Consider the following 26082-nt stretch of genomic DNA (forward strand, 5'->3'; position numbering starts at 1 on the left):
GGAAGCCGCAGGAGCATTACTCATTGAACCAGAGAGGAGATAGAGAGATGGAGTCTGACTGTCTCCTCCTACATATTTATTTCTCCGTTTAAAAAGAAAATACCGGGAATCCCCACGATGCTGCAACTCTCAATCTGCGCCGTGGTAACTAATGTGATTTCTATTTACTGTCACTGGAGGACAGGAGCGTGTTTAGAGAAAACGCTAAGACCAGCTAAGTGTCACATCTCCTATCTCATGCTGTCATCGCTGGAAATAGAGATGACACTCAGGAGATGGATTGGGTTGTCTTGTCCCCATCCACCCCCCCACCAGTAACTTCACTTCTTATCTGACACAGGGGGGAAGAAGGAAAGTAGCATAAACACACTCCCTCCCCCTCCTCTTTTACATCCCCACTGAGTTTCCCGGCGCTGACAAGTGCCTGCCAATATCTGTTTGGTTGTGCACACTGTTCTGCTTGGTGATCTTGAGGGAAAAAAAAAAGATGGAGTGGGATTCTGTGGTGTGATGGGGAGGGATGGACACAGAGTCGGTTGAATAAATACATTTATTATTATATTCCTCCAGTTCGTCCACAGGGATTTATAGTGTGCCTCCGTCAGAGGTAATTGTGTTTCATGGGATTTTTTAAATCTCGGTAAATTCATTGAAGAATTCAGAAGATCTCAATAAATATATATTTCTGAGGAGGCCTTATAACTTGTATATTTGTACAGCATGCTGTTTTATAGGTTTTCTATTTGAATGGAAATATAGATGGGAAGACAGGAAGGTGGGGGAACAAAGTTAGACAAAGAAATTGAGAGAAAGAACCACAATCTGCCCGCTCTTAGTTGATTAGTCGACTACTTGGTTGTTTTTGTATTAGTCGACTACGATCTCTTTAGTGGATTAGTCTTATTTTATGCATTTTCATGTTGAATGACTTATTTCCAAGAAACTTATAAGCCAACCCGTTCTCATTCCCAGGGCGTCAAACGCTGACGCTTTGTCGCGGCCGTCGGCGTTCGATACCGACGCACAAAGCACCCCTTTAGCGTCAGTATGAGACGCACCATGCTTTCAATTAATTACATCGTAAACTCATCTGCGTCAATATTAAACGCTCAGGGAAAGTGCTGTTGCGACGTAGTTCAAGGAGCGAAAAGACACACACAAAGCAGATGGGAGGGGAGGTGGGAGGGGAGGTGGATGGGTCCAACGAATACAGGACTTTCATCCAGGAGACTGTTTGTGTCCCGTGCGTCAAGTTACAATCAACTGTTTGTTCATGTCCCGTTCACAATGTTTAGTGTCATTTTCACTGTACGAATGTAGCAGTTTTAAGCCCAACCATGTTGTTTTGTTCTAAATCTAATAGTGGGTTTTATTGCCTGAACTTAAGCAAGTGTTTTTGTTTACTTCACAACATTAAGCACGTGTTTACTGCAAGCCAAAAGTGACGCATGAGGGGTCTGACAAAGTTGGGATGAGAACGTGCTGCAGCAGCAGCACATCTCTGGTAAACACAAGGTTTAAAGTGGTGCTGTTGTGTGATTCTTTGTGGAGAAACTTAAAGATCGATTAAATCGACTAATCGATTAGTCAACGAAATCGTAAGAATTTCTTGAGGACTGCCCTACTTTTACTGTATTTTTTTCTTATAATAGGACTCTTATTATAGGAGGTCTTGCTTATAGAGCAGGGACATAATGGTAACATATAATAGCCTAACACTCACAAACACAGTGACTTAAAGATCATTCACTGATAAGGATATGAAAACTGACATATCCAACTCTCTGTCACTGAAACTTTGGCCACATTGTGTAACACTCAGGCCAATAAGGAACACTTAATTGAAAAGAGAAAGAAGAGAGAAAGAAGAGGCGAGAGAGGGAGAGAGAGATAAAGTCCTACACACGCACAGAGAGGGAGGGAGGGAGGGAGGGAGGAGAGGAAGTACTTTAGAGAGGAGACGCATCATCTGTGCAGTGGTGGAAGCAACATCTCCTGGTCGCAGTCCGACAGCGCAGCAAGCAGCAGTTTTTTTCCTCTCATTTGTCTCTGAAAAACTGTTGTTCCGTGACGCGGCGATGTGGATTTACAAGCTCATTTTCGGACTCTTCGTCATTTCTTGTTCTGGTAAGTTGAGTTTGGATAAAACCATTAAGGTCTGCCACGCTGGGCTGTCTGTGCAAACACGAGTTAACAGAGGCTTTATTAATATAACTTTATGTTCTGTTGCATGCAGCCTAATATTCCTGCATTCCCTATCTAGTCTGTAGCCCTATAATATATAGGGTTTTGTTCATTATGATTTATTTTTCGGATCTAATTCTAACAAGACAGTGTGGTTAAAGTGATTCATAGTCTTGAGAACATGTTTTAAGTTGGACATTCCTGGACGATATATAAAAACGATTATTGTATTATTACTAACATCTAGTAGATTGTTTTTTTTTGTTGTATCTCAACTCTTGCTGTAGTGCGCTATCGCTCCGTGCCAGAGCGCATGACGCCGCATAGGGACGCATTAAGACGCACTGAATGGATCACACGATAAATAACTTCTATGATAAAGTGAATACATACAACCCACAAAATTACCAATATTAAAATCAAATTAAGTGCTTCAGGCATCCTGTACGACTCAAGTTGAGGATCGGACCAACATGATGTGATCCTCAGGTTGCTCACAGCATCCCCAAATAGTCCCACTGAATCTGAAACACCACCTCTTGATTGTTTATGTTGTTTACACCATAGGCCTGACGAGTTGACAGCTTTTCAGGCACAGAAACTCTGCATGATTAAGTTTTTTTTCTGTTTTGATAAAAGCCCTTGAATCAGCTGAAGTGCATATAGGCAGCAGAGGGTTGAGATGCGGAGGAGGAGGAAGAGGAGGAGGAGGAAGGAGCTCTTTGGTCTAGATGTAAATGTCTAACTGGCTCTCTGATTTTTGCAGAAAACCTGCCAACAACTGAGGCAACACACATTACTGAGTCCACTCACTGTGTGTGTGTGTGTGTGTGTGTCAGCCTTGGTTTCATTCAGTGATAAATGACTGCGCATCCTATTATGTCCTGTAGATTAATAACAGTTAATGCAGACTAATTCACACATTGTATGCTGTTGCACAGCTAGTGTTCTCAGACTAGTTGGGCTCATTAGCAGATTTCCCATCAGACCACAGAGAGTGGTTTGCAACAGTGTTTGTGTGCATGTTAGTTAATAATAATAATAATGAATCTTGTTTACCTTAAAAGTAAAATTCAATTCAGTGTTTCTTATATGCCTTATAGCAGTGGTTCTCAACCTTTTTCATGTCAATGAATCCCTAAATTGATGCACATTAGGTCACGAACCCCCATTTGATAAGATTTTGATTCAGGGAGCTCCATCTGAGAATATTGTGGTTGTTAGATATGATTAAATCTATAGTTGTCAACTACAGTTGAGGAGATAACCGTGGAGGAAGTGAAACCTATAATCAGAATAGTCACTCTTATGACTCTTACTCACATTGAACTCACTTCTATAGTGAAAATAAACTATTCCCCATTTTTTTGGGGACTCCCCCCCTGGACCTCTCAAGGACCCCTAGGTTGAGAACCACCGCTTTATAGTACAAATAAAAAATAAAACAAACCATAATTATTGTAATCATTGCAATAGACCTTGTGGTGGCAGACTTATCTGCAGAATGGTCATTGACATGTTATGTAATTGTGTATCAGAGGGCAAAAGAAATGCGCTCCAGGACTACCAGAAGACTGATGGTGTACTGCTGGTCGCCGTGTCTCCCGATTCCTCGCACCTGACCAAAAGCAAGAAGCTGAGCTTGGCCAAGTGTGCCAAAGCCTGCAGCCGCAACAGGAGACTCCCATTCAGCTGCAGGTATGTCTGCTTCTACTATAGCTTCACCCTTTCAGCTGCAGGCTGGTTTTGTCTGGTAAAAGTGACTCCCCCACACTGTGAATGAATGGCTGTCAATAGAAGTGAAGTGGTGGTTCCCGTTTGAACGTTGTCCGGCTTGTTTAGCAGGCCTCCTCTAGCTGATTTGCACACTCATGTAACAGTTGTGCCTCGTCATTATGTACTTCACTCTTCCCATGATCTCTCCTTCTCACTTTCCTCCTTATTCTCCAGAGCGTTCCTCTATGATCATAAAAACAGGAAATGCCAGTGGCTGTCGTTCGACAGGAACTCGCCAGGAGCTCAAAGCCAACAGGACTTCAACTACCAACTGTATCAAAAGAAAGGTGCCCTCTTCTGTTCCACCTTTTCTGTCTTTACCAGCTGATACTAAAGTGGTGTCACCATATGTCGCTATATAGTCTCACAGCCAATCAGCAGCAATGCTTCAGAGTACTCCTTGTTGTTTTCATATATGCAGGAGAATTTTATAACTCTATAAATACATATTTTCAGAGTAATTGCAGCTTCATTATGATCCCTCAAGAGTAAGTGAAGTAAGGGCTAGGACCATTGTCGTGTTTATTGTGTCGCAGCACATTATGGTTCATTTTCTGTCATTAAGTTTGTGTAAACGACGGAAACCCCCGTCCCACTTGACTCTGACTGACCACAACAGTGAACACATGCAAGCTGTGCAGCCCGTTTTTACTGGATCCAAATGTTTTGCAGAAGATTAGGAAAACAGATTCGGCTTTTGGCTTTGTCCCGTCCTCGTTAAGCTCGGCATTATAGCCGAACATCTCCTTCTGTCTGTTTTCTTCATCATCCATACTGGCTCTGTGTACACAGCACTCGCAATGAGATTGTTGGCGCATCCCACTTACTCACTCTCTTTTTGCTGTCATCATGTCTCTCCTCATCCTCTCTCTCTCTTTCTCTCTCTGTCTCTCTTTCAGACTATGTGAGGGAGTGCATTGTGGGTACAGGTGAGGGCTACAGGGGGCGGAGGTCAGTGACGGTGGGCGGGATCCTGTGCCAGGCTTGGGCCTCTTCAATTCCTCATGAACACAAGTAAGAATCTTTTCACCACAATGTCAAACAAAGTGGTGTCAAAGCTGCTTCTTACTGTTAGTGTTGGTCTGTTAGTGATGCAATTAGCTAGTAGCTAGAGGCTAGTCTGTGTCTGTGTCTATATGAGTGTGATATATTAGAGGTTGATTAGGCTCCTGGGAGCAGTCATTCATCAGAACTGACCTCATCGTAACGCTTTACAGAGTCACAGATCATTTCCTGCTGTGGCCCTACTGTTTATCTAGGTGTGTGTGCAACCTATGTGTGTGTGTGTGTGTGTGTGTGTGTGTATTTTACTGGGATTAGGATCATATCTAATATGCAGCCTTTGGTTAAACTTTAGGTTCATCCCCCAGATAAAGCTCATTGTTCAATAACGCAGGCATACTTTGTGATTCAGTAAATCTCCCAGTAGGAAAAAAAGAGCCAATTAAGTGGAGTTTAAAGACAAGAGATGTAAGTGAACCAATGTCTTCTAAAGGATTACGAAAGTTAGATTTGCACTGATCTTTAGTAATTGCCTGGTAAGCATCAAGATAACTGCATTTATCCTTTACAAAATGTCTAACACTGTATTTAGTCTCATATTCAGTCTACTGTGGATGTAGTTTATCCTAAAAGGTTCCCTATATGATACTCAAGAGTATTAATATAGCAGCAAACAACTATTTGCTATGTAAAGATATGGAGGATTAATGTCTACCTGAGCAGAGAATGAAGTCACTCTCACTCTGTGTTTGTTGTAATCAGAGCTTCTCCATGCTTTACTGACATCGCCGGGCCGGCCACGCAGGCTTCTCTACACTGCTCTAATACAGCGATTACAGCTAATAACGCCGCCCGGACCAATGCCACCAAAGTGTAGCGCCCACCTTTCCGTTGTTTTCATTGTTAGCTGTTCGGAATCAACATAAATGCTCCCAATCTCGCATATAGCACCTTTAAGTGGATAAAAACTGCTATTATGGTTTCTGAAACATGACACAAATGACACACAGTGTGTTATCTTTTCCCATCATCTTTGTTAGAATAAAGATTACATTATTGTGCATCAAGGGAAGACAATGAAAACACCAGTACAATAAGGACAAAGTGTATCACTTTCCAGATATTAATAACCATCAGAGAACCACAGAAATGACACATACGTCTTAGACCTTTATTATCTTTGAACCTCATGCTACCTCCTTCCTCCTCCACTCCCCTCTACTCAGAGGTATTAAATGACTTTGAAAGGCTTTGTAGTGAGATGTCGCCGCAGCAGACGAATCAAAGAGGGCAGCGTACGTTTGTACCTCCAGTGAACCCAAAGCTTTATCAGACTGCTATTAACGTCTCTGTAGATCAGGTAATTAAACTCAGGCGCTTTGTATGTTTTATCAGTTGGCTTACAGGCATGGGAAACTCTGCCTGACACACACACACAAGAACAAATTGCATTTTTATCCGTCTCCTCTTTTTTGATTGCCCAGCGAAGGCCTTCTCGTTTCTGTCATTATCCACTCCACTGAGAGACTACTTCAGAACTTTATCTTTTCATCATCATGTGGAAAAACACAGCTTGCCTCAAAGACTACACTACGTCCATCATCGCAGCTGGTGACCACAGCCGTGTGCTCGCCTGATGCAGAAGATATGAGTCATTTGTCAGAGTGTTTACACTTCATTCAGAACCAGCTTCATGGAAAACTAACATTTCTTCTACATATCAATGTGTTTTCTCTCATTAGTAACATCATGTCATCGGAGGGTCGACCCTTCGGCGTCGCCATCAATTACTTTTACACTTGTTAATTTCCACTGGTCATGTTTACAGGCAGGTTTTAACCATCAGCAGCAGCTTTATCACAAATGAGTAGAGGATTCGTCATTCTGTCAGAGATGTATAAAAAAAGACAACAGACACTGCGACCTTGGGTGCTTTTCAAAAAGAAGTTGCTTTGCATGCCAGCTGAAATATTTGGCGTGCGGTCTCTTGATACATGCGCCTGTTTGTGTAACTGCGGCTCTGCTCTCTACAGATTCATGTCGAAGAGATTCAGGAAGAAGGACCTCAGAGAGAACTTCTGTCGCAACCCAGACAACTCCACCGTTGGCCCCTGGTGCTTCACCACTGACCCCCGACCACACCTCAGACACCAGGAGTGTGGGATACCGCAGTGTTCACAGGGTAGGCCAAACACACATACACACACACACACACACACACACACACACACACACACACACAAAATATATCTGAATGTATCCAAGCGGACATTTATCTTAAAATAATGTCCATTCCAAGTTGCAAATTGCCTCACCAATTGAGGCTTGATAGTCTAAAATGAGCTGCAGCAAATTAGGCAATCACAAACTAGTGCCTTGGACTGAGCAAAGCTGGCTCTAAATGTGCTCTGCTATGTGTGTGTGTGTGTGTGTATGTATATGTGTGTGTGTGTGTGTGGGGCACCGATTTTCTTTATTTTCGGGGGCCAGCTGCAGCAGTTTCCAGGTGTGTGGTTCAGTTTATGCTGTCCTCTCTCATTCCATCAGGTTCAGGTTTTGTAAATGGTTTGAACCTAAAGAGGAATGTTAGAGGATATTAATCCCCTGTCGTCTCCTATAGATGCATTGTTAGCTATTTTATCCATCCCTGTGGCACACGGAGAAGGTAACTGCTCGAGTTATGGGTCTGGATAAGTAAAACTTGAAAAGAAAAACACTTTCCCACTGGTGTTTCAGACACAATATTACTGTCAGGCACTGATGTCTGTCTGAAGAAAGGGATGATAATGACCTCTGTTATCTAATCCCTGCGGATTCATGCTGTCAGAGGGGTTGTTTCCTCCACACATATGACACTGAATCACCTTAATGAGGATGTGGCTCGATAAGACAGGACGGGAATCCTTCTTGCTCTCCTACTCACATATGGTGTCCCTACTGGGTTATCACAAGCTGTACAACATAGATAATGACTTTTTATTTTGATAGAGAGCCCTGCGTTTAACCAGAAGAGAAAACGACTGGAAGGGTTTCTCCAGAAATTAGCTGGTCCTAATAGGAAACATACACACAGACACGCAAGCATGGCGTGCGCAAACACACACGTACACATGCAGCCAGTGGTATTAAATGCGCTCTGTCATGACAGCGGTGGACTCATAAACATCTGTTTCTAATCTGCATGCTCTCTGTTGTTTACACTAGACAGTGTGTACTAGTCGCCACGCAAAACACGGTGCCTTCTCTCCATCAAAGATTAGTGATCATTAGTGTGACACGTAGTAAGTGCGTTTACATTAAGTGTATGTGTATAATGGCTGAACTTAAGGCAGATTTATCAACTGTTTATGAAGGGTTATATTGCAGAAATGTTGCATGACCATTTTGGGGCATAAAATCATGACCTAGAATGTATTAAATTCCAAGTTTATTGCTTTGTCAACCCATAGCAATACCATTAAAAGTACCGTGATTTATTTTCATTCTGTGCTCTCAATTTTTTTTGTTCGAGGTTCATTTTTTTTAAGTGTATTTTTGATAGTTTGATTCCTCTAAGCTGTTGCTATATGTGTGTTTGTGTGTCTGCATGTGTGTGTAGTTGAGTGTGTGAACTGTAATGGGGAAGATTACAGAGGACCCATGGACCACACAGAGAGTGGAAAGGAATGCCAGCGCTGGGACCTGGAAGATCCACACAAACACCTGTACCACCCCAAGAGGTAACCCACGTCATACACTCACATGCATCTGCATCACTCAGCATCACGTTACGCTGTGCATGCTCAATGACACTTAAGCCCACACACATGGATACATATAATTTAGCAAAAAAAGCATGAGAATACTTTATGTAATAATAAGTTCACACGATAATTCCCAGAGGTTGTGGTGCACCGACGCTGGAGTGATTAGGAGTCAGCCAGTGTTTCTTTCCCTGAAGGAATGCCACCAGAATCCAGTGTGTAATTGTATGTTTGTAGCAGCACTACGCTGGGAACACTCTTCATTTTTACTTAATTGGCCCAAATTCCTTTAAGCTCTTGATAGATTATAAGGCACACTCATGTCAAGCCGTGAGATAAGCTTATACCTATTTTAGGGAGGCCATATATTTAAGTCTGTATAAGTATTCCTTACATGATCCTGATGGTTTGTGTATGTGCACGTCCGCTGTGTGCGCGTGACTCTGTGTCAAGAAAAGAGTGTTCCAGCTAGTCGTATGGCAGGTGGTCCGGATTAGCGTGGACTTGTTAACACATCCTTAATCATCCCTGTGTTTGTGTAAATGAGGTCCCAGACTGCTCATAGCACTAACGCAATGAGAGGGGTCCCACAGCCTGATACAGTACTGCAGGCCTGGAGGGATGTGGGACTTTGGGATGACTTACTGTAAGAACACCTGTGGTAGTGCAGCCTATTATCTTCCTCACTCCCCCGAGCTCTGAGCAGATTCACAGATGGAGTCCTTGCACCATTCCTGTTATTAATGCTTCAGTTGCGTGCAAGAGTGAATTGTCTCTCCACTTCTACTCTGTTCTCCAAAGTATTCAGAAGCAAAATAGATATATGATTCTCTTTCCAGGCACGTCTGGGCTTTGAGAAACGTGACTATTAGTGTATCGTGCTACTATATAACTTAAAGAGGACCTATTAATGCTTATTTTCGGGTGCATACTTGTATTTTGGGTTTCTACTAGAACATGTTTACATGCTTTAATGTTCAACAAACGCTTTATTTTTTTCACACCGGCTGTGCTGCTGCGCCTTTTTTCACCATCTGTCTAAAACGCTTTATTTGAGCTCCTGCACCGCCCCCCCGAAAAGCCCAGTCTGTTGTCTATTGTGATCGGTAAACCAAACCTCACTCTTCGGACTCCACTCCAGCTCCGCTCTAAATAACTTTGTTTGAGGGCGTGCCAAACTAGCCGTTATGCAAATGTGTTATTTGGTGACATCACTACGTTACGGAAGGAAAGGCGGGACTTCAATCAAGACGTTTCAGACAGTTCAGGAGCAGTGTTTCTGTTGGGAAGAATAACTCCCTTCGGCGTGGACTTTGGGCTTTGTAACTTTGCAGATCCTTTACATGCACAAAAAACTATATAACACACTAAAGGAAAGAGAAACAGCACAACGCCATAAAAGGTCCTCTTTAACTTTCAGTCAGAGAGTTGGGGTATGCTATGGGTTATACAACAGTGTGATAGTTGTTTTGTGCAATGCTTTTTCACTCTTACATCACTTTTGTCTATACATTAAAGTTGTTTTACTGCATGTTTTGCATTAGGTACCCTGACAAGGGCCTTGATGATAACTACTGCAGGAATCCAGACGGACGCCACAGACCCTGGTGCTTTACCACGGACCCAAACATGCTGTGGGAGTACTGCAACATCAAAGTTTGTGGTAAGCATGCATGCATGTTTGTTTGTGTGTGGTTGAATGTCATGCATGTTAAGTGGAAGTCTATGCAGTTCTTTGCGTGGGTGTGTTTGTGTTCTGTACAGACTCACGAAGTGTGACTGACGGCACCAGAATTTACAACTTCCTGCACCTTTCATTTTACCACTCCTCTCCCTCTCATTGGCTTATACTATAGAGTGCACACACACACACACACACACAGAGTTCCCCTCTTTAGCTTGGCTCTGTTATGTCTTCTCTAATAGCCAGAATGTTTATTTTTCCCCCTACGCCACTGGACTGCTGTTTATTGTTCTATGCCAGCTCTCATGCGTGGTGGTCAAACTGCACTGGGCTCAGTTACTGCTCCACATTAACCTCCTGTTACACATACAGACACAACACCAGTGTCACACACACATACTACAAGCAGATTGCTTTCATTACACCTCATACGCTTACCGCAAGCGGTGTGATTGATGCGTAGGTGTATGTGTCACGTCTGGCTCTGTGTTTTGGGTGTCTATACTTAGTAGTACATCAGCAGATACTGCATGCTCTTAGCTGACCTGTAATCAGTGACGAGTCACTGAGACAGCCACTGTGGTCCTCGAGAACATAAAACAGAGAGCGAGCTGGTGTTATTGTTGGGCTCAGCCTCTCTCTCCCGGGTCTGTGACTGGCCTGTTTGCCTGCTAGAATCATCAGCAGTCCTGGCACCATGTTTACTAGATGGCACCCCTCCATGTGGACCCGGTGATTCACTGTTCCCCCTTTTTTTGTTCCCCTCTAAAAAATTGTCTCCCCCTCCTGCCCTCTCTCTCTGATATGGAGTTTGTTGGGAACAGACCAAGTTTACGACCCAGTTAGTCTTAATCAAAACAAGGCAGGGAGGAGAGAGACAGAGTGTTCTTTTGTCAAGGCCTGCTCTTTTGTTTACTGTCACAACTGGTGCAAATCTATTTTTAGACGCATTGTATGGACAGAAAATGTCTGTTTTAGAGTTTTGAAGATCTGCAGCTTTGCACATTGTTGGATACAACCATGCACAATGTTCAGGCTAATGAACTTGTGTACGTCGCTTGAGCGTAATGAGCAGCCCTTCTATGAAGAAAAGTGGAGCAGATAACATTTCCTGCCTTGTTTTTTCCAATTTTGGCCACATCAGCCTCATTACACTGCAGCTCTTCTAAACCCGCAGAGTGAGCTGTTCTGTGGAAAGCAGGTGGCCGAAACATTGAGGCTGTTTAGCCATTCATCATGTCAAAAGCACAAACTACACTGACTATTTCCTCTGTGCTAAATCATTCACTGTTCATGTACTACAACAATCTGATTATAAACAGATAAAGGGAAGTATTTGCACCTCTCATGTAAATACTTTAAGACCCGAGGGTGCAGACGCACTGGAATTTTTCGGCCAATTGATTTGGGCATCCCTCCCGATCGGAGCAAATTGTCTGTTACAGTCTGGATCATTTGATGTTGACAGTTGGGAGATAAATTCCTACATTGTGTGATATTTACGACCGGAGTCGGGACGTGTGTGAGTGGAAAAAATAATAATAGGATGGCAAGCAAATAGAAAAAGTGTAGTGTAGAATATTATTCCATAATCTATAGTCCGGTTCATCATCAAGGTTTCAGTGCAACGCCACAGCTCATCTTAAATTCGCCTCAATCTGACAAAGCTCACCTCCAACTCTCTGCAGGTCACACATCTCTCCATCAACCATTTCAAACAAATGTGACTTTTATCCATGTCTTTGCCTTTTATGCAAATCGCAGCATGAACTAGCAGGTCAAATTATTATTTTTTTTTGTCACTTAAGTCTTTATTGCCTTTATACATACACAAATAAAACACAAATATAACAATGAAACTTAGAACCAAAAAGCTGATGCAGTATACAGAACTATTTTCTTATTTAAACATTTTCCAATAACTTACATTATTGTCAATAAAATTATACAGTGCCTATGTCTTTATTTCTATACCCAATCCATTTTTTCCCCATTTTCTGTTAAACTCGTCTTCTTTCGCTTTGCTGCTGCAAGACAGTTTCTTGTAATGGCCTTTCTGCCAGCTGTGAGTAGGATTTTAACCAAATATGTATCTTCCTTCAGCACCACTGTAGTTATATTGCCCTGGTATAAAATGTAACACTTATATATCCTAATACCTCATTCAATACTGAATTCACCCTATCCCAAAAATGGCTCTATTTTTGGGCGACTCCAGAAGATATGTGCATGATTTGCATCTATATGACCACATTGCCTCCAGCATCCTTGCTGCCTTAGACTGTTAGTGTTACATAATGCCATTCTTCTTCTGAAATCGTGACGTTCAGTTTCCTTTTCCCACTTAAGTTGTACATAAAATGTAGTTTTAATCTGACAATCCATTAAACAGCCAAATTATATACTTTTTCTGTTTTGGTACAATCACACCTGAAGATTTGGTGGAACAACACAAATGTAATTATCAGCTATCTGTTGTTTAGTGTTGTTGTCTGCATTTACCAGTGTTTTAAATCTGTGCTTCAAAGGCCGTTGAGTGAAGGTGTTTGAGAGAAGAGCAGCATGGCAAGACAATGTGGAAATATAAAGTTTGTTTTTTTAGGGGTTATGTTGTTGTTCATGTAACAACTATAAAACCACAAGAGACGTAAATACTATACTTGTTTTTTTATTACCTTGTAAAACTTGAATAAGTTTGGGTTGTTAGAAAAAGCTGAAGGGCGATTTTGCAATCTTCATCAGACTTTTTCCTTCAGCTGGTTATTGACGTTCGTTCAAGTTATTTGAGTACACATAGAGCCGTATGTTACCTTGACCAAGGTCACTCATCCCTTTATATATATCTTTGCTATTTCACAGAAACCTCTCTTAAAAGTTATAATAAATGAAGGGCAGGCAAATAGAAAAAGTATAGTGTGCTATGCATGTTTTATTCTATAATCTATAGTCCGGTTCATCAAGGAATCAATGCAACGCCACAGTTAATCTGAAGTTCGTTCACCTCCATCTCTCTCTGCAGTTCACAGTCTCTCTCATCTCTCCATCCACCATTTCTAACAAATGTGGCGTTGGATTACACACATTTAATTATCAGCTGCCTTTTGTTTAGTGTTGTTCTCTGCATTTATCAGTGTTTTAAATATGTGCTTCAAACGCCGTTGAGTGAAGGTGTGAGAAAAGAGCGGCATGGCAGGCAAATGTGGAAATATAAAGTGTGTTTTTTGTTGGTTGATGTTCAAACACCTTTTGTGTTGCAACTATAAAACCATAAGACCAAGAGTCTTAACTACTAGACCTGTTTTTTTTTTATTACCCTGTAAAACTTGTCTAAGCTTGTGTCGTTAGAAAAGGCTGAAGGACGATGTTGATCATTCATCTGGTTATTCACGTTCATTAAAGTTATTTGAGTAAATATAAACATGCTGTTTGTTATCTTGACAATCAATATATTTCTGCTATTTCACAGAAACACCTCCTAAAAGTAATGTGGTGGAAACAACCGAGTGTTACCAGGGCAGAGGAGAGGGTTATCGGGGGACAGTGGACGTGATATCCACCGGGCTCATCTGCCAACGCTGGGACTCTCAGTATCCCCATAACCACACATTCATACCTCAAGCCTACCCCTGCAAGTGAGTCAGACTCGCACATCCACTCACTCACCCACCTGCATGCACTTATATCCGAGCAGATTACAGGACGACTTTCTCCGTGTTTTCCAGGGACCTGAGAGAAAACTACTGTCGGAATCCAGATGGCCAACAACTCCCATGGTGCTTCACAACGGACCCAAGAGTCCGCACCATGTCCTGCAACAACATCCCTCAGTGCGGCACCCAAAACAGGCCTGTCAGCGGTGAGAGACTCAACAGCTTTATTTGACGCTCAAAACAGCGAGGAGAAAGCTGATTTCCACTACATCCCAAGCAGAGAAATAGTCTATATTTTCATATTTTGTGGGCGAGTTCACATGAGACCCTGTAACCGCACATTTTGGCTTGTAACCACGTATTCTCCGTCCCTGCGGAGTGCTGTAGCCCTACAGGACTGTGGGAAGGACTGACCACCTCGCCTCACATAAACGAGCTCTGACAGCAGCTCAGCATCGTCAGGTCTCACTGGACAGTGAAAGATGGAGTGGACGGATTAGTGCTGGATTGGAGTCTTTTTGGGGTAGCGAGAGATTTGGAAGTAAAAGATGTAGATCTATGGCTGAGTACACAAATGTAAATTTCCCAGGGGATCTTAGGGACCTTTTTGAGAGTATGTAGCCTCGCATTGGGATTTCAAACCCTCTTTGAGGTTGTGTTGTGGTCTACTCTGGAGGGTTGAATATGTTCCCATATAGAAATGAGATGCAGGGTGACAGACAGCTTCAAAACCTTATTTACGACCCACGAGGCATCATTGTGGACGACTTCTTTGTGTTCCCAGCGCTGTATACTCTGGATCCAATGACAACCACGATAGCTCCGAAACTAAGGGTTGTTTCTTCTGCCTAAAGTTGACTAGGTTAAATAGATTGTAGTACTGTACAACAATACTGTATGGTAAAGAAAACTATTGTTGTGGCGATGAAGGTTTATAGAAGCTTTGTAATGTCGAGTATTGCCTGTTTCGTTTTTTTTGTTCATATAGACATGAAGTATGCCTGTCTCATTTGATTTCCTCTTTTTGTCCAAATCCAGATTGCTATGAAGAGTTTGGGGAGAATTACCAAGGAGAGCAGTCAAGGACTAGATCAAACCTGCCCTGTGCTCCCTGGAGAGACCACAGCAACAGGTCAGCCCAGCGGATCCCTGCTTCTTTCTAACCTAATAACTTTTCCAAACTCTCTCCTATGATGTACAAAACAGACCCGCACCATCAATAAACTGCAGACAAGCGCCTCTGCCTAAAATAGAGATCAAGATGTCACACAGCTCTAGTGCATGTAACCCATCAGAGAGAGTCTAACAGAGTGCAGAGGGTTTTTTCTTTTTTTTTAAAGCTCAACGGGATCAAAGGAAATCACTGATAATGAGCAGAAAATTCATGTTTCATGGGTTTCAACAGGAGAAATTAGCTCTTTGTGATACTTGTGCATGACAGCCTCAGTGTGCAGGGGAATGTGTTTTTTTTTAGAACCATGTGTGCGAACCTGAGACGGCGATGGTTAGTGCGGGGAGGCGACCCGTTATTGACCTCTACTTACGTCTTATTGTTGTTAGCGGATCAAGTCAGGCCTCTTGTTCCTCAGAGGAGAAAACGGCTCCTGCGGGTGCCGTGACTAGCCGCTCCAGCTTCTCCTAATGGTTAGAGAAGTGTTTCCCTGAAGATGACCTAACTCAGCAGGAATGACTCCGAGTGATAACTTGGCTGGGGGATATACACTTCACTCCTCGCCTCTGACCCCAAACCCCTCCTTTGTAGGAACACTTCAAAGCCAATCATCTCCACCGCCTGGCTCCTGCCCAGGGGTCAAAAGTCAGGGTTAGGGAGTCACAGGGAGAGCTGGCTGTTATGCTAGCTGCTAAACACAATAACACACTCTGGATCGCTGTGATTTGGTACCCAGCATCCCTCTTCCATGTCTCCCTTATAGTTCTCCTCCCTCCGCGTGAGAAAGAGCTCTGTTTGTAGTTTTAAAAACTCGTGCATGTGTGGGATATGTCTGCATGTATTAGATATGTGAGTGTAGGTGGATGCATACTGTCTCAGTGAGTAATTCCTTTGCAAATCACCTCCTTATCTTGTCCGGAGGGACAGAGCCTACACAGCTGTGCAGTTTGACTGTCCAGATCCTATCTGGCAAAATTTGTTCAGCTTTTACTAACGGTTATAAATCGCCAGCAAATCCCTTTTACTTTCATCAACAGCTGAATTATCTGCTTAAAGGGGGGGGGAAAAACGTCCTTTTGTTTTGTCTTTTGGGCTTACTGAATGTTGATGAAAGATAAGTTATTGTGTTTGTGTGTTTGTCCAGTGGCGAGAGAGGCATGCTGATGGCCGGCCTGGAGGGAAACTACTGCAGAAACCCTGATAAAGACAAACATGGTCCCTGGTGTTACACCAACAACTCCGCCATTCCCTGGGACTACTGCACTGTAAAACCATGTGAGTCCATGGCAGCGTGTACATACAAGCTGCACACAATCACACATAGAGACACACAGTTGGGGAAAACAATGTGAGGCTGTGTGAAATTGAAAGTTTTTAAATTTTCATGGTCTAAGAAAGAGTTAGTGTAGATTTGTTTGCACTCTGTCTGGTTGTTGGACACACACACACACACACACACACACACACACACACACTTTATTTGCAGTGTGTAGATCTGTCCACACTCGCAGGTTAGTGTGTGTCAGAGGAGATTCACAACTCATCAGACAGACAGGGGAGGGCTCCTTCTAACTATTCCCACATGGACCAAGAGCCAGAGGCATCATGACTGTGGGTGTGTCTGTATCTGTGTCTGTATTAGAGCTGCAGTGATTAATCGATGAATCGATTAGTTTCAAACTATTCAACTAATCGGCAACTATTTTGATAATCGATTAATCGGTTTGAATAATTTTTTAAGAAAGAAAAGTCTAAATTCTCTAATTCTGGCTTCTTAAAAGTGAATATTTTCTGGTTTCTATGACAGTAAACTGAATATCTTTGAGTTTGGACAAAACAAGACTTTTCAGGACGTCATCTTGGGCTTTGGGAAACACTGATCGACATTTTTCACCATTTTTTGACATTTTATAGACAAAACAACTAATCGATTAAAGGAGAAAATAATCAGCAGATTAATCGACAATTAAAATAAAGTCTGTATTTCGTTGGCATAGTGTTTATATCAAAACTACACAGGTATCAATGGATCATCTGGTTGTATTTTTTATATAAACCTTTTATCAGCTTTTAAAGGAGATCATTTTGCATGTTGCAGCTTATTTACTACACACTTCTTATACTCTACATCACAGCGAGTCATTGTGTAAATAAGGCTGCTGTGTTTAAGATTTTTTTTTTTTTGTCGAAAGTTCCACTAACGTTGTGAGGCAATGCAGTGCAGTCGTGTAAACTGCATGAACATGCAAGAATAATGTCATGTTGACAACATGTTGATGGATTACACAACATAAGCAGGTGTTGACAGTGTGCTAATTGATTGATGGACACCGATTGCTTGCCTGGAACTAAAGGAAAAAGTTTATCTTGCTTTAGAAAATGGTCAGCATGGTAAATGCTAAATAGCTACAACTTGGCTTACGTCTTTTAAGGCTTGTTACATTCAATTAAAGCCTTCCAGATTTGAAAAAAATGATCATGACATGGCAGACAAACACGAGGGCCCTGGTGGCCTCCGTGAAATTTGCACCCCTGAGTGAGGTCGCCTCTTATCTTGTATCGGTTAATACTCCCTGATCCCTTGTTTGTCTCCTCTACTTTCTGCAGGTGATGCTTCGCAGAACATCATTCCTCTCGGTGAGTGTCTCCGTCTGCTCGTCTGTCCGTCTGTCCATCTGTCTGCCTCTCTGTCTGTCTGTCTGTCTGTCTGTCTTTGTTTGTGAGTGGCTCAGCTGCTGATCTGTATTTGATAGCCTCCGAGGCATGTTTTGTTGTTTTCAGAACCTCATGGAGTCATTTTTATGTCCAGCTATTATAGCACATAATTCAGGACATTACGTTGTCATGGTGGCATCTGTTTCTGTGTGCGTATAGATAGATAGGAGTGTTTGTGCGTTGGACTCGTACAGATAATAACTCAAGAACAGAGGATAAACCCCTCAATCTCTTGATATACATAGTTCACGCCCATGTGTGATATGAACATATTCAATAATTACTTTAATTAATGGCCTCATGAGACTGACTGGTTATGTTTTATATATAATGATGATCGTGGTGGATCATTAGGCAGCTCAAGTGCCTCGTGTATCGCGACCGTGTAAACAATATGTCACAGTTAACTACAGTATGTCTGTGCCTGTGAATGAGTTTTATTCGTATCTGTGTGTGTTTGTGCTTTTCCAGGTGAGCTGTCCTCTGTGAGGTGTTTTGTCCATAAAAGAATCAGGATTGTGGGAGGATTTCCGGTGGGCATATCAGACGGCAGCTGGATGGTCAGCATACAGAAAGGGTACGGCGGTGCATTTGACATTCTACACATTTCCCTCCGCCACTGAAGAAGAACAGTAGGCCATCCTGCCCAGACCACCTTTTGAATTCATAACAATATTTAGTTTTCTTGTCATGTTTGTTTTCACTGGAGGGTTCAAATGCTGTTTCAGAGGCCTTTCTACTATGCTTAGAAACACCTGCATGCAGATATTTGAACAAATGTGGTTTGTTTTTTCTATTTTTTTGTTGTGTATAGTTTTAAACACAGAAACAGCCTCGATGTCAAACATTTCTAATCCATCAGTTGCTTCATAGAGAGGTAGAACAAAGGTAATTTGTGTCTGGTTTATAACATTTATAATGGTTTGGCCCTTCCTCAGGAGTATCCGCTACACAAGTTTGTAAAATAGCATTTCGCCACACTGCATTTGGGCAATCAGCTCTTTCTTTGAAAGCCACAAATCAGTCAAACAAACCTGTCTGACTATGTGAGGAGCTGCAGCTCTATCAGCACTTTCAAAACCAACTTAAAAACTGCTCAGCTATGTACTCACTAACCTCGAGTACTGACTTGCTTTTAATCAGACAAGCATACAAATTCCATGTGCTATTGTGTATAGCTTTGTATTGCGTGTTGTGTGTTCTTTCTTGTATAACTTTTAGGGCTGTCAATCGATTCAAATATTTAATCGCGATTAATCGCATGATTGTCCGTGATTGATCACAAATGAATCGTACATTTTTTATCTATCTAAATGTACCTTAAAGGGAGATTTGTCAAGTATTTAACACTCTTATCAACATCAGAGTGGGCAAATATGCTGCTTTAGGCAAATGTATGTATATATTTATTATTGGAAATCAATTAACATCACAAAACAATGACAGATGTTGTCCAGAAACCCTCACAGGTACTGCATTTAGCATAAAAAAATGGCAAACTCAAGACCAACAGGCAACAACAGCTGTCAGTGTGCTGAAAAAAATGACCATGCCAGTTTTTCCTCGCCAAAATTTAGCACAAGTTCGGAGCGTTCTTTAACCTCATTCGCGACAAGCTAGTATGACATGCTGGTATCAGTGGATTTCTTAGTATTTCTAGTTTCATATGATACCAGTCATCTTCACTCTAGCTTTAAAACTGAGCCCGCTACAACCTCCGAAAGATCAATTGCGTTAATGCGTTGAAGAAATTAGTGGCGCCAAAACGATTTTGCATTTGACAGCCTTAATAACTTTATGTTTTTACTCTGTACTGTTTTGTTGTCATGCTTTCTTTGTTTTGACCTGCCAAGGGACTACAGATGCGAATTATCTTAAAGCTGTAATCTGGTACAAAACAGCCCTTCAAGTCAGACTTCTAAAACACACCGTCTATGCTCTAAATTACTATATACAGTCAGTTCTGCACTACTACATCTGTAAAGTTTAAGATGTGATCAAGGCCATTTAGTCATGTGGTTCTATAGACTAACATTGTATTGTTAGGGTTTCATAGTACTACTCTATGTCCCTCTCCTCAAATTGTACATATTTGGGGAACAACTGGATTTCTGTGACTTCCCAACATACAGTTTTTAACAGCATCAGTAGCAGTTTGTGTACGGTGTTTCACAGCTTTCCTTGATGTGTTGTTTGTGTTTTGTTATCTTCTTTTCAGGTCGCAGCACTGGTGTGGAGGTTCACTAATACGAGAGGAATGGGTACTCACTGACAGACAGTGCTTCTCCTCATGGTAACTTCAACGCTCGCTGTCTGTTAATGTCATTTCCTTTTCTTTTTGCTTGAAACTTGAACTGTCAGTGCATTTTGCTTTTATACCCTTAGTGTATTAACTATAAGATACATTTGTTCAGTTCATATGTATTTCTCTTATTCAAGCATAACGGACTCTCTTCAGCTGCTACTGTCTGTCCTGGTTAGTCTGAGTTTATAGAGAGTAATATTAGTTTAGTTTAGTTTAGTTTAGTTTATTTGAGAAGGCACAGTGTAAATTATTAAATACACATGGTATAAAAAATATCAGAATTAGCCAGAAGGCTTTGTGTTGCCATGGTGTTACAAAAGGCTTCCTAAAATACATCAAAACAAAAACAAAAACAGGACATGCAGTTTAAATGTCGGAAAAGAACACACAGTTGTTAATACAGTAGAAACAGTAGTGACATTTATACATAAAAAACAACAACATTGCAGACAAACAGGAAATATAGATAGAAGCAGCAAAAAGACAGAGAGAGATATATATGTTATATGTGGAATATATTATTAAGCATTAACTCTGTGTTCAGTGTTCCAGACCTCAGCGAGTATCGGGTGTGGCTGGGAGTCTCAGATATTCGAGAGGGCGCTACTGACTGGTCCAAGAGACAGGAAGTGAGCATAGCTCATGTGATATGTGGCCCCGAGGGCTCCAGTTTAGCCCTCATAAGGCTGTCTAAGTGAGTACCTGGAAAAATCATCTCAAAGATATATTGATGTACTGTATGTTTGTGTGTGATGTTGACCATGCTTTGTACTTTCTACGTGCAATAAATACGTCCAGGCCTGCCCTCCCTGCAGACAATGTTCACACACTTCAGCTCCCCGTGGATGGGTGCTCCATCCCAGAAGGAACGATATGTAAAATGTATGGATGGGGGGAGACCAAAGGTAATGATATACTATATTCTGCTTCCACTACGGCTGTTGTATCCTCTCTCCAGGTGTGCCATATATTGCATTTATATTGCATTTCTCCTGCAGCAGTCCTGGATTATTCTGTAGGCACAAAAGTATATTGTAACACAGTCCTCTCTCAAATAATTGGTTACTGTATCGTCACGCTTCTCAACTCTGACTCAGGGCTGCTTGTTGGGTGGCTTGATATACAGACGGTATCACAGAAGATTGATATTTTTAATAAAAGTAAAAATGCGCTATGGCTTTTGTATAAACCATTCAGACTTCCCTCCGTGCTCTTTAAATATGCTAAATATGATACAGCACTATATTATATTTATGTTCTATTACAATATGGTGCCAGAAACGTAGGAGTTCTACAATACAATGGTGGCATTTGTGTTGCATATGCTACAACAGAACAGAGGCAATAAACCTTTAACTCTTTCAGGCACTGGTCATGATGACGTGCTGAAGGCGGTCGACATGCCCATTGTCAGTAATGCGAGGTGTAGAGAGATGCACAGAGGGAACCTCCACATCACCAACACCAAGATCTGTGCAGGAGGCAAGAGGAACGAGGGAGTGTGTGAGGTAAGCTGTTACTTATCATATTCTTTTCCCAGTGAGGTGTTTTACCGTTTAATCATGAGGCCAAATATCCGTTTCAGTGATGAGAACTAGAATTCATATGGTGCCTTTCGACCATCTGAACAGGCCTTTGGATACAGTAATTGTACCCCGTGTGAATTTATGAGTATATTAGCGCCTTGGTTCAATACAGACCTTTCAAAGCTCAGTTTGATCCACATCTCAAACAAATGTTCTTTGAATCCGTAGGCTTAGTATTCAGTCCGTTGTAAATAGAGCAGCTGGAGACTGTTTCACTAAATTTCATCAGCGATCAAAGCCTCGGCTTTGTGGTTTCTAGCTTTGGAGAATAACTGTCCGTGTTCACAAATACTGGTGGTGCTGTCTGCCACTGAGAGCTTAAAAATGCATTTTGCTTCCATTTAACCCTGTCATACAGGGACGGGCTGGGACTGAAATTCTGCCCGGGACTTTGAGGCCTTTTATGCGGAAGCCTTGAAAAAAATTTGGCAGTAATTTTAACACTAATGCAGTGTCTGTGGTATAAAGGGCTGAAGACCTTCAAGACACTTTAGGATGTCTTGCTGACACCTGCCTCCTCAGTTTGTATCAGCATGTCACCGCTGATGACGCTGAAAATGATCAGAGGATCAGTCCAAATTTGGAGGGGCCGCTCATGTTCCCCCTTAATATTGAAAGAATCAGAGTGGCTGACGGGCAGCGTTCTGCTCTGTGCTGTGTGCGAGGGCCAGGCTGGCCCATGCCACGTCCAAGGGCCATACAGTATATCAATATGACCACCGGCTGGTTGGGCCTGGAATGGATCCGCCATCCTGGATTCTTCCCGAACTTCCCGATGGCCAGTCCAACCCTGCTGTCATAAATGTAAACGATGACGATTTCTCAACCAGCGACGTAGAAAAACGTGCCATCTATTTCTTGTTTTGCAGAGGGATTACGGCGGCCCTCTTGTGTGTCAGGACGGCGACATCAGGGTTATTATGGGAGTGAGCGTCCACGGCAGAGGCTGCGCTCGGGCCAACCAGCCTGGCATCTTCATCAATGTGCCCTTCTACGCACAGTGGATCTACAAGGTCTTCAGATATTACCCAAACCCTGAGCCTCAATAGAGAATGAAGCAGAACCAGGGGGACTAAATCAAACCTTTACTTCTGTAAATCCAGCTGTGCACTCAGGACACCTGGTTTTTATGTCGGTCATACCTGCATAGCCCACAGATCAATAAAAACCTGATCTGAGCACTCTTAATAGATGAATGCATGGAGAAACACTGTGATTTAAACACATCGTAAACAGATACCATACTGATTCTTTGAGTTGGGAGCAGACCAGGCAAACATTTGGTTTCATCCATTTTTTCTTTTGGTAGCAAATCCACCAGAGTGGTATGTGTGTATGTGAATACTCTTGATTCCTGGCATTACTTGAATGTTTTAACACCAAAGTGCAGTGGTTCAGCAGCTCCTTTTGTAGAGTACATCAATGGGCCACTTGTAGAGAACTATCCAGTGGTAGGGCAATGTTAAGGGCACTCTTGTCGAGCTTCACACGTCTCCAGGGGGTTTAGATAAAGTGGTCCTTACTGTACATAGTATTTTAATGAGTGTGTCTGTGACACTCTAACAGTGATTTGGGTCTTATAGATCTGTGACAAGAGAAATGAATGTCGTGGTGGGCAGATAAATGATATTCTGTACGGAAACACCAAAATGAACTCCATTTTCAGTATTTTAATGATATCACAAAGCCACTGACTGTATATATATATGTATATATATATACATATATATATACATATATATATATGAACGTGCTCTATGCATTCTGTGTAGATGAAAGGAATGTATGGCTGGTCAGCTTTATAGACGGGTTTCTGTGCGACGTCATCACAGAAATGCGCGCGCAGCTAGGGGGCAGAAAACACGGCATATCTAGCGAAGCCAAGCTGCAAAGCTTGAACAAAGAGATGAGAAGGAGTTGTTACAGCACCAACTGCAGAAAAGATGGCTTGAAAATGTTTAATATTCTGAGGGGATCACATGCCTTTGCAAAAAAACAGGAGGAGATTATAGATCCAGCTTGATGGGCAAAAGCATTCTCGTCACACAGCGCTTGCAAAGCAGCGGGTGGTTATGGCGAGCGGTCATGCTCCACAGATCGATCAAAATGAACTGATCAACAACAGGGTGATCGATCCATACTCTAAGGAAATATTTATAAATGACTATGCCTTAATACTTTAAAGTGATGCAAGACTTCGTTACGGCTCTAAATTGCTGTAACGTTACGCGACTACGGCGGGGGAAAACTCACTGCGGTATGCCATAACATTACGTTTTGAAGGGAAGACGTCTGATAGTCTACCGGGGCAGCCAATCCAAGTCTCCAGTTTTATATTAACATTATGCCTGTTGAGGAATCGCTAAGGAAAAAGTGTCTGGCGGCGGCCATCACGAGGGGCTCACGTAACTTGAACTCCGACCGGAGTGTCAATCCAGTTCCCCCCAAGTCAAATCACACTTATGTCTGACCAACAAATCTCATACTAACATGCATATGATTTGGTATCTGGTGGTCGGACTCTGCAGGGGTCTAGTCTAGTCAACAAGAATGTACAAACAATGCAAAATCTACGTTGATTACAATCGGCTGCCAAAGTGTTTTTGCCCCCTGAATGCACACGCACCCAGTAACGTTTGTATACAAGAAACCCGTCTATAGGATCTGAAAAAAAGCAGAAAATGTAACATTCATGTGTACACACAAGCTCTTTCTATACAAAACTGAACAGTGTTAATTCATCGCGTGTGTGTGTGTGCATCTGTTTTTGAAAGTTTTTCTGCAGTATGCAAAAAGAAAACTGCAGAAGGAGTGTTCGTGTGTGTGTGTGTGTGTGTGTGTGTGTGTGTGTGTGTGTGTGTGTGTGTGTGTGTGTGTGTGTGTGTGTGTGTGTTGTGTGTGTGTGTGAGAGAGCCTGAGCTGAATGAATTATCATCTCCCCACACTCAGACCTTGGCAGACCGCCAATTTCAATCCACTCTGGATATTAGCGTCACAAAAGTCTGTCACTTCAAACTTCGTCGTGGAAAAGAAGGGACGGTCTTTGTAACCGCATCGTCTGTAACGGATGCTTCACTGAGATGACTGACTGAAACAAATTAACGCATCTCATTTTAGCATTATAAATGATCGAAGTGGCTTTATATATTACGACTGAATTAACGTATGTATAAGAGAAAATGTTCCCGTGTGTATGTTTGTGCACTGAAAGATGCTGCAAGCTGCTATATTCTACAGGTTGTACAGTACTGTCTCATGTTCTCTGTATAATGTACATTCACTATACATTTCATGTCATCTTATCCAATATGCTAAATGTTAAACCCAATTTCAGCAATTATTTGAAATGTTTTAATGATGTCTGTCACTATATTAAATGGGTTTTTTTAAATCTAAGAGTTTTGTTTTTCGTTTTAAATGTCGCATCCCTTGAATGCCCTATTTTACGGGTGCTCTGAATGCAAATGTGTCTCGTCTCAGCCCGTCCTCCTGCTCGCTGTATAATTAAGTCAAAGCTGTTGTGCTTCCCCACCAGAAGATGGCACCACAGTAGCACAGAGACTATAAAGATGTCTTGGTAATCTTACTAATCTCTCTCTCTCTCTCTCTCTCTCTCTCTCTCTCTCTCTCTCTCTCTCTCTCTCTCTCTCACTCACACACACACACACACACACATATTCCCGCATCTTTAGTCACACTCTCATCCACTTACATGCACACATGCGCACACACCACCTATTTCAGCCTTGTAGCTGTCCTTGATCAAGTACTACAACAGAATGGCGGTATTCTGCTGTCACCCTATTCACAGTTTAATAGACAGGGAGTGAAAGATAGATATGAAGGGGATAAAAGTGTGTGTGTGTGTGAGCGTGTGAGTGTGTGTGAGTGAAGGTGAAAGAGCGCAGCAAAGTGGGGACTGAGAGCTGGAGATTAATTGTGAATCCATTGATGCTGTATTAAGGAACTTCTGGAGCAAGCAGAAAATACACGAGGATCGACATTTTTCTGTTGCTATGCACACTGTGTGCGCTGATGCTGACACAACACACACACACACACATGCATGCAGTACACACACACACACACACAAACACACACAAACAGAGCACACCCTGTGATAACAGATACTGTAGAAGCATCAAAGGGAGATGAAGTGTAAGAAGTTTGCTTTCATCTGCAGGTCAGCTGGACGGACAGAAAGACAAGAAATGTAGACATAAACAAGAAGACGGACAGAAGGACAACACACACACACACTCACAC

The 26082-nt window shown here is 42.1% G+C and overlaps 1 protein-coding gene across 1 annotated transcript; it reads left to right on the forward strand.

The window, feature by feature from the left end:
- Positions 1-1955: 1955 nt before the first annotated feature.
- Positions 1956-25212, forward strand: hgfb (hepatocyte growth factor b). Its single transcript, XM_074633205.1, has 19 exons — positions 1956-2127; positions 3723-3882; positions 4135-4247; positions 4860-4974; positions 6996-7144; positions 8561-8681; positions 10250-10368; positions 13856-14021; positions 14112-14245; positions 15078-15171; positions 16355-16485; positions 17818-17847; positions 18397-18502; positions 20144-20218; positions 20775-20924; positions 21029-21135; positions 21596-21738; positions 22686-23690; positions 23755-25212. The coding sequence occupies exons 1-18, from the start codon at positions 2079-2081 to the stop codon at positions 22863-22865; spliced, it is 2142 nt and encodes a 713-aa protein (XP_074489306.1). The 5' UTR covers positions 1956-2078; the 3' UTR covers positions 22866-23690; positions 23755-25212.
- Positions 25213-26082: the final 870 nt, after the last annotated feature.

This window comes from Sebastes fasciatus, chromosome 4, assembly GCF_043250625.1.
Source record: "Sebastes fasciatus isolate fSebFas1 chromosome 4, fSebFas1.pri, whole genome shotgun sequence".
NCBI classification, from domain to species: domain Eukaryota; kingdom Metazoa; phylum Chordata; class Actinopteri; order Perciformes; family Sebastidae; genus Sebastes; species Sebastes fasciatus.

Bases quoted from the DNA above. Each gene is read 5' to 3' on its own strand.
- hgfb (XM_074633205.1), top strand. From the start codon at position 2,079: ATGTGGATTTACAAGCTCATTTTCGGACTCTTCGTCATTTCTTGTTCT. The intron at 2,128-3,722 runs GTAAGTTGAGTT...ATTGTGTATCAG, and splicing joins CTTCGTCATTTCTTGTTCTG to AGGGCAAAAGAAATGCGCTC. The intron at 20,219-20,774 runs GTAACTTCAACG...CTCTGTGTTCAG, and splicing joins AGACAGTGCTTCTCCTCATG to TGTTCCAGACCTCAGCGAGT.